The 9,468-nt window shown below is 44.0% G+C and overlaps 1 protein-coding gene across 1 annotated transcript in view; it reads right to left on the bottom strand.

The window, feature by feature from the left end:
- The window catches only part of LOC143514206 (antigen WC1.1-like), a 22,276-nt gene extending 13,573 nt beyond the window's left edge, over positions 1-8,703 (bottom strand). Inside the window, exons 1-12 of the mRNA XM_077005124.1 lie at positions 8,605-8,703; positions 7,381-7,689; positions 3,895-4,209; positions 3,443-3,757; positions 3,018-3,350; positions 2,498-2,812; positions 2,087-2,392; positions 1,843-1,914; positions 1,317-1,631; positions 1,111-1,170; positions 857-991; positions 648-746 (exon numbers count right to left, since the gene is read on the bottom strand). Of these exons, the coding sequence (XP_076861239.1) occupies positions 648-746; positions 857-991; positions 1,111-1,170; positions 1,317-1,631; positions 1,843-1,914; positions 2,087-2,392; positions 2,498-2,812; positions 3,018-3,350; positions 3,443-3,757; positions 3,895-4,209; positions 7,381-7,689; positions 8,605-8,662 (2,632 nt within the window). The 5' untranslated portion in view covers positions 8,663-8,703. The remainder of the gene's footprint in view (positions 1-647; positions 747-856; positions 992-1,110; positions 1,171-1,316; positions 1,632-1,842; positions 1,915-2,086; positions 2,393-2,497; positions 2,813-3,017; positions 3,351-3,442; positions 3,758-3,894; positions 4,210-7,380; positions 7,690-8,604) is intronic.
- Positions 8,704-9,468: the final 765 nt, after the last annotated feature.

Below are 9,468 nucleotides of genomic sequence, written 5' to 3' on the forward strand. Positions count from 1 at the left end.
TACACACAACTATGTTTGCCTTCACACACTCTCTCACACACAGATATATCTACCACTTCACTCGACATGTTCCTAATAATACATTTGGGATCATTGCCTTCCATAATGTGTAGAGATTACTTGGGTACATACAAACATGCACACACTAACACACACACCACACACACACACACACACACACACACACACACACACACACACACACACACACACACTCTCTCTCTCTCTCTCTGTCTCTCTGTCTGTCATTCCAACACAACACACACGCGCACACTTTCCCTCTCCTTTCACAATCAACTATGAATGAATACGTACACAGATTAACTCTCTCTCTCTCTCTCTCTCTCTCTCTCTCTCTCTCTCTCTCATCCTGCACACACCTGCTGCTCTGTGGTTTTCTCATCCTGTATCTAAACTAAAGGTGTACAGGAATAACATAGTTGAGCTTCTCCTCCCTAATAGATGATGATCAGCAGAATTACCACAATCCTCACATGCAGTCAGAGACACTTTCCTCTTGAAAGACTGAATACACATTCAATCGCTTTACTAACATTCTCTTATTATTTTTATAAAATCATTTTCATTTAATTTGTGCTACCCAGTAACATTGGTGATAGATAGAAGGTTCCACACACATCACCCACCCCTTCGAGTGGAGATTCGGGTTCTTTTAGTGATGTATCTGCGGTCGATCTCCTCATAAACTGCCTCAGACAGAGTCTTACGCCTCATCTTAGAGATCACTGGGTGGAATCAAACAGAGACATGGTGTAACAGAAGACAGACTGAAGGACTAATGACGTTCAGAGAGTGTCCAGAAACTGGAGTGTAGATGTGTGTGAGTGTGTCCTACCTCTCCTGAGCACTCTGTTCTGGTAAACCAGCCCAGCGAGAAGCACTAAAGCCAGAAAGAGCAACACTCCCAGTACCAGCTGGACCAGCAGGGTGGACAGATCTACTGGTGAAGAACTGGGTGGTGTTTGATGAACTGCTCATAAAAATACACAACAACAGTTAGAACATGGAATAATGTATCATAATAATTCACAATGACAGAAAGAGAGAGAGAGAGAGAGAGAGAGAGAGAGAGAGAGAGAGAGAGAGAACCTGTAGTGGTGGAGGTCCTGGTGGTTGGTGTGGGTGGAGTAGAAGGTGGAGTAGAAGGCTCTGTCAGTATAAAAACTCAGACATTCATCAAACAGATACACATTCTCCTATATGTTGGACAGAACTTAACAAGCAAGTTTTTACAACTCTTATTAGTGAGATAATACAATGAAAATGTTGTTGAATAGACTAGAACCTCCTCTCACCTGCACAGGTGACTCTAGCATACTTGTTGTGGGAGCAGTCGGTGTGTTTCTTCAGTGAATAACTGCAGTCCCACAGGTGAATCTCATCCCCTCTACACTTCACTCTGTTCAGCCAGATCACCCCTTCACCAGCACCAGAGGCAGCACCCCCAATAGCCCTCAGTGCCTTCCCACAGCCCAGCTGTCTGCAGACCACCTCAGCGTCCCTGATGTCCCACTGATCACCACAGACGGAGCCCCACACAGCGTTATGGTAAACCTCCAGACTCCCAGAGCAGCTTCCCTCTGCTCCCCTCAGCCTGAGAGGCAGGAGATCTACACACACACACACACACACACACACACACACACACACACACACACACACACACACACACACACACACACACACAAAGAAATCAACTCAAAGCTGACAACTATAATCAGAACATGTTTATGCTGAGACTATTTCTGATCATGGTGAGGACACTTGTGATTCATGCTCTCCTGAGTGAGATGTGGTTCTTCTCTGTGTGTGAGTCCTTACTGGAGCACTGGCTCTGGGAGGGAGAGGAGGAACATCTCACATGTCTTTGCTGCTCACCATCATTGCCCCCTCCTGTGTGCAGAGCAACATACACAATGCACATCTAAGAACATTCAGGTCTGGAGCTGTATTACATATTTAATGGCCTAATGTGCATTGCATTGACTACTGTCAAACAAGCAGATACTTCACAGTATAGAAGAATAAGTTAAACCAGTACAACCTGGAGAGAGAATCTTCCTACCTGAGCAGGTAATGTGAGCCACCTCATTATAATTATAACAGTTGTTCTGTCCCCAGGGTTCAGATGGGCAGTGCCACAGAGTGGAGTCGTGTTTCCTACATTTCACCTGATCCAGCCAGTTAGGAGCTGATTCCACTCTTGCTCTGGCCACAGACTCCTTGACTGCTCTTCCACAGTTCAGTTCTTGACAGACAAAACTTACTGTTTCATCATTCATCCCATTATGACACACATTCCCCCAGGATCCATTGTAGAACACTTCCAGATTCCCCACACACCCCTCACTGAGTCTGATCTCTTTAAACTCTGGCGAGAGAAAAATTATTATATTTGGTATAAAAATAAAGTGCAATATTACAAATAAATGCATAGATTTCTTTTATAAGTGCTTTTAGAAGTCTTTGTGATCACCTGAACACACGACCCCTACGTCCTCCTTGTGTCTGCAGTCGTGTTCTCCCCCAGACTGATAGCTGCAGTTCCACAGAGACGTCTCACTCCCCTCACACTGCACCTCATTCAGCTGTATGGGTCCAGTTCCAGGACCAAACCAGGCTGGTACTGGGACACTGAGGGCCACTCCACACTGCAGCTGCCTGCACACCACCTGGGCGTCCTCAATATCCCATGAGTCATCACACACTGTCCCCCACGAACCACTGAGGAAAACCTCCAGCCTCCCTGCACAGTCTCCACCAGAACCAACCAGCCTGATGGAGCTGTGGCCTGAGTTATACACACACACACACACGCACACACACACACACACACACACACACACACACACACACACACACACACACACACACACAATCTGTCTGTGCACTTGCAAAATGTCCAATGTCCAATTTAATGTAGTATCCAGTTTAATGTATTTTTATTTTATGTTACCAATTAGTCTAACCCTTTTTGAGGTAAATGTAACACTTACCAGAGCAGGTGATGTACAGCTGTTCCCTGGAGCTGCAGGAGAAGTTGAGGAGTTTTGCACTGCTGCAGTTCCCCAGATGAGCTTCACTCCCAGAACAATTGAACCCCGTCACACACATGTGGCTGTGTTGTTCAGGACTGGATGGAGAGGAGCTGGAGAAGTTCAGCACAGAGCCACAGCCCAGCTGTCTGCAGACCACAGAGGCCTCAGACACACTCCAGGAGTCCAGGAGAACTCTCCTCCAGTCCTGGATGAAGAAAACCTCCACCTGCCCCTCACACTCCCTCCCTCCAGACAACCGCACTCGCCCCTCATGAAAGACCTGAGAGGAACCTGAATCAGAATATAATTTAAAATGAAAGTTAATAATCTATTTCATGCTTTAATTCTTCATTTTGTAGGTGAACATGAGTGGAGGATCTCACCATTACAGATGACTCCAACATCCTGTTCATGAGAACATGCTGCTCGACTCCATGATGAGATGGGACATTCTGACAGGTGTGTCTCGTTCCCATGACAATCAAACACATCAGCCCAGATGTCGTCCCTCCCCCCCCCAAACCAGTCCGCCCCCAACACAGCCACAGCACTCCCACACTTCATCTGTCCACAGAGGACACTGGCAGCTCTCATATTCCAGCTTCCCCCACAAACTGAGCCCCAGTTACTGAGGTACTGGAGCTCCACTCGACCAGAACAGGAGTCCCAGCCGTTCACCAGACGCGCTGCTGTGTAACCTGAACACACAACTGACAACTTAGTGCAACAGCAATCAATTCATGTTTATTATTATTTTATATGTATGCAAATATACAGCAGACCAGATTAGCAAAAGCATATTACAGACATAGAGAAATAAATTATTATACTTTACCTGAACATTTCACTCCCACATCATTGTCATGGGAACAGTTGTTTCTGAGTGTAGAAGATGTTGGACAGGAGTAAATGTCAGACTCGTTGCCTCTACACTGAAGCTCCTCTGTCCACATCTGGCCCTCCCCTCTGCCAAAAGCAACTGCTCCCAGCACCTCCACAGGATGCCCACAGCCCAGCTCTCTACACACAACCTCTGCATCCTGCTGGTCAAAGTCAGCATCACACACTGTGCCCCAGGTCTTCCCATGAAGCACCTCCACTCTCCCAGAGCACAGGTGAGGACCGTCTGTAAGTCTGGACTTCCTGTGAGCTGTAAAATTAATTGATTTGAATTCATACACTCCTTATTACACAGGTTATAAACTACAAGTTTGGACTTTCATTGAATGATTCAGTCTGGTGTGTGTCACACACTCTGCCTCTGACTACATTCCCCATCAGCCACCTGACCACCACCCACCCGTCATTCCATCCAATCACAGCCAGCCCTGTTGTCTTAGTTTTCTTGATTATTGACTGTATCCACCTGTTCCCAGTTGCATCTGCGTATGTGTCTGTCTCACCTGTTACTGACCCATATTGGAGTTGGTCTCTGCTCTAATCTTCTCTGGGTTCTTCTGCTCTTTGGTTCTCTATACTTGGACTGTTCTCCCATTTATCTTTGTCTGTGTTACGGTGGGAGGAGGTTTTATTGTTTATTGGAGGTTTTATTGTTTATTGTTCCACACAACGAATAAAGTGCAGCGTAGGTAGCACAAGCACTCTACATGTAACACTCACAAGGCACGAGCTTAAGACAAAGACGAACATGGGACATTAAATAGATGAACTACACAACCCCCATTGATCATGAGACGAGGCACAGGTGACACAGATGAACATATCCACGAATGACCCACACCCACGGAACTACAAACATGGACATGACCAGACACAGACGACATAAACACACACCCAAAAGGAGGGGTCTGGAACTGTCCCGTGACAGAACCCCTCACCAGGGGCCCGCTACTCCCGGAGCGTCCCGCGTACCTGGAAGGCCCCAAACCTACACCGACGGGCAGGTCCAGAGCCCCCGGAACCACAAACCTCTGAAAGCAGTCTCCCCCAATGGCGGGATCTGCCGCGAAACCCTTCAGAACCATACCTGTCAAGTGTCCCGTTTTGGCCGGGACAGTCCCGTATTTTACCGCTCTGTCCCGGCGTCGTCCCGTATTTTTATTTTCCGTATTTGTCCCGTATTTTCAGTTTTCAATTTTTATTTTTTTAAAGCATTCATGTGCCGCTCCAAACAGAATTCTGTCACTAGCCTCGCGAGAACTGCCACCCAAACTACTGCAGGTAGCAGTTCTCGCGAGGCTATTGACAGAATCTGTTTGGCGCGGAATATGAATGCTTAAAAAATATATAAATTAAAACTTGCGGGTTTAGTGTCGACAGTGGGAGCAAACCTGGAACAACAAATCAGAGATGGATTTAACGAGAGAAGGCAGTCCTGCCTAAAAAGCTAAGCGTACGTGTGAGTACCTTGACGACTGGGACAGGGAATTTACTTTCCTAAAGAGAAGCATGAAGGGGCATAGCTACTCATTCTGTAAGATATGTAGCTGTGATTTTAGTGTCTCTCATGGGGGAAGGAACGATGTCCGTCAGCACGAACAATCTGCCAAGCACAAACGCGGGCTAAAGGCACAGAAATATGCCCAGGAGATGTCCCCATTTGTAGCTAGAAATACCACTAGAAATTTTTAATTTTTTTATTCATTTGTAGTTCAAAACACATTTGGGGTGTTTTTTCTTCACTTTTTGCCACTCCAAAGATGTTTTCGTTTCTCCTACAGCCTCGATTGCAGCTATATGCAAATAACTGATTATGCAAATTAGGCGATGACGTCATATACGGGAAATGTCCCGTATTTTTAAATACAAAACTTGACAGGTATGTTCAGAACACCCTCCCTGGGAATACGGGGGAAAACACATTAAACCAGTGGTTCCCAAAGTGGGGGGCGCGCCCCCTAGGTGGGGCGCGGAGCTATTGCAGGGGGGGCGCGGAGCTTGAAAGTAAAACGTGCACATGTGTCTTAGGGATGCACCGATTCCGATATTAATATCTGAAAAAATTCTAGATCGGGTATCGGGGACAATGTGACCGATTCATAAAACAGATCTATTCAGTCTAATTCTATGCTTGTATTGCTTACTTTTCGGAGTTAGTTCAACCTTAATACTCGCGCTGGTGGTATTCCACTTAGTCCGTTTATTTGCTGGTTGACCAAAATAAACCTGGGCTCCAGCAATACTTCACTGTTCATACATGAACTGGTGAGTTGTCCAAAGCTCATTTAATGCGTTACTTACAGGAATAAATTAAAGAGCATTGGTCTGACTCGGTCTACGGCAGAAAGCTAAAAAAAACAATATTCCATACGCGCGCTCAACTCGCTCCCTTAATTAAAGAGACAGTACACATATTTCTGGCCGCGTGATGTCTGCGCTTGCAAACTAGCCGCATATGTATTGCTGTTTCTCTTATTTCATCTCCTTATTTATTTTATTTTAAATTGTATTTAGAATTCTTGAACCATTTAAAAGGTTTATTGCAGTTTATTTTTTTCATGTTTGACCAAAGTTGTGAACCTATTGTTTTTGTAAGTTTTCAACACATCCCTAGTCAATGGGGGGGGGGGGGGGGGGGTGTAGGGGGGGCGCAAAAATATTCTCATCTACTAAAGGGGGGCACAGCAGAAAAAGTTTGGGAACCACTGCATTAAACAATGACACAGCAACAAACACACATACACTGGAACATTAAACACAAGAGGTACATTGCGCGAACGCACATTAAATAGACAAACTACACAATCCCCAGTGATCACGAGACGAGGCACAGGTGACACCGATGAACATATCCACGAACAACCCACACCCACTGAACTACAAACATGGACATAACCAGACACAGACGACATAAACCCACACCCAAAAGGAGGGGTCTGGAACTGTCCCCTGACAGTCTGACTGTTGGCACAGGTTTTATCTGCTCTGGAGTTTCACCTGTTTTTGTATTATCACTTCAGCTTTGCATTGTCCCTCTTTAAAAAACTACAATACCTCATTCTGCCATTGACTGGGTTCTGTTGTGTTAGTCAACAGTATATAAACTTAAACTTCTCTCTCTCTCTCTCTCTCCCTCTCTCTTTCTGTCTCTTCTGTTGTTGTCTTTATTCTCTCACTCTTGTCTTGAAGCTGCAGTGATGCTTTATTTTCTCTGTTAAAAATATTTGTCACATGTTTCTCTAATTGAGAAAACTGTTTTATAGTGAGACAGAATTTTTGTTACAATTGCAATATGCAAAACTCAAGAAAAAAATGTTAAAAACCTACTGAAATTATGTAACAATATTATTAATATTAATTATATATATTATATATATTAATTAAATATATAATTATATTGTTTTAATTAACTGTATCATACCTGAGCACTGTACTCCAGCATCTTCATCATGACGACAGTTATGTTTACCCCACCCTGCTGATCTACAGTTCTTCAGTGTAGACTCTAATCCACTACAGTCCACATCATCCATCCAGATTGGGTCTGATCCCTGTCCAAAGTGAGCGTTATGTACTGCACTTACAGCCTCCCCACAATGCAGCTCTCTACACACCACTGCAGCATCTCTCATATCCCAGTTATCATCACACACTGTTCCCCACTGTCCTTCATGAAGAACCTCCACTCTCCCAGCACAGCGACTACCACCATTCACCAACCTCACACTGTCTGTTACAGGAGAGAGACACAGAGACAGAGAGAAGGGGGGACAGGATGAGTGTTAGGACCACAGTTAAAATACCAGAAGCAGCATCTAGAGGGAGAAACCATAAACGCAACTGATTATTAGTGATCGGCTTTACCTCTGAAATGACAAGATGAGAATATGAACTTTATTGATTTCCAGAGGGAAAGTGAGGAATAACAACAGAGAAACACAGAATACACAAATACATGTAAACAAACAAATAAGCAAGTAAGAATTATGAAAGGTGAGTCCAGTTCACCCTCTCCCTCTTCCTCCTCCTCCTCTTTGTCACAGTCTGTGGAGAGTCCAGCACTCTCCCCACTACACACTCCACCTAATACACTTACGTTTACACTGTTCACACTGGTGATTACTACTGTCACTATTGATTAATAAAAGAGTTGTTTCATGTATTTATTGTAGCAATTTGTTATTTTAAAACAAGTTAATTTATTCAACACTTTTTATATATGTGCTGTGTGTGTGCTTCACATAAAACAATAAAATGATAAATAATTACTAAAATGTTAAAAATACTAAAAGTACTAAAATATTTCAGGTTAATCATGTAAAGTATTGAGATAAAAGATGAAAGTAAAGACAATACATTTAGGAAAAAATGTGTATTTTAATGATGGAAATTAAAAACTCAAAATTAAAGTTATTTTGTTATTAAAAATGTAGTGCTATAATGTGAGTCAAATAAAAATGGTTGAGTACAGAATTAAAAGCATCTAGTGTCAGGGCTCTTCTAATACTCTCTATAAACTGGGTCCATTAAGAACAGCATGATATCTAAACACTGCCTCACCATACTTAGTCTGTACCTCACGCAGGACTAACTGACTAGTTCCTACTGATCTGAGAATGTTTAGTATAATCGAGTTTGTTCTTACCAGCAGTAGTGAGTGAGACTGTGGACATCAGAAGAATTAAAGTCAGACAGCTGTCCATCTCACACAAGCTTCACCTCCGCTCCCCCAGAGAGAATGAAGGAACTGTGTCCCCTCAGCCCCTTAGAGAGAGAGAGAGAGAGAAAGAGCGAGAGAGAGGGAGAGAGAGAGAGAGAGAGAGACTGACAGAAAGAGAGCTTTCTACAGGCGCCAATCACACTCACATTTACCTTATTAGACAGAGAAGGGAAATCATCAAACATCTTCAGTGTCAAATCAGAGGAGACATTTTTGACGTGATCCATATATATCAAAAGAACGTCAGCGCTGATGAACAGAACTCCACCTCCCGTCTCCACCTCCCGTCTGACTGAGGAGAGTGTGGTGAGAAAGTCACCAGCATACAGGAGACTGATTTCAGAGAGAGGAAACACTCAGTGTAGATACAGCTTTACTGTCACCTGCACAGAGCTGATCTGAACACTGATTAATAACTGACAAAATCAAAGTCACAGCAGCTTTTAAATAATAAAACACAGATGAATATTATATTATCACTCAAAATAAACTAGCAATCTGTAACGGTGGGCGGCAGCAGACGGAAGAGACACGGATCCACTGGTTGACTCACGGTTACGTTTATTTGACATAGATTGCGCAATAGCGCACGAGCAACATATACTTCTCACACACAGCAACGTGTAAACTCTAGACAACGACGAGCACAGGACACTGCGCGAGCGCACATTAAATAGACAAACCATATAATCCCCACGTGATTACGAGACGGGCCACAGGTGAGACGGATTATCACTAGACATAACCACAACCAAGAAGATCCACCGACGCAGACGAAGCACGTGGACA

This window comes from Brachyhypopomus gauderio, chromosome 5 (assembly GCF_052324685.1).
Source record: "Brachyhypopomus gauderio isolate BG-103 chromosome 5, BGAUD_0.2, whole genome shotgun sequence".
Taxonomy (NCBI): Eukaryota; Metazoa; Chordata; class Actinopteri; order Gymnotiformes; family Hypopomidae; genus Brachyhypopomus; species Brachyhypopomus gauderio.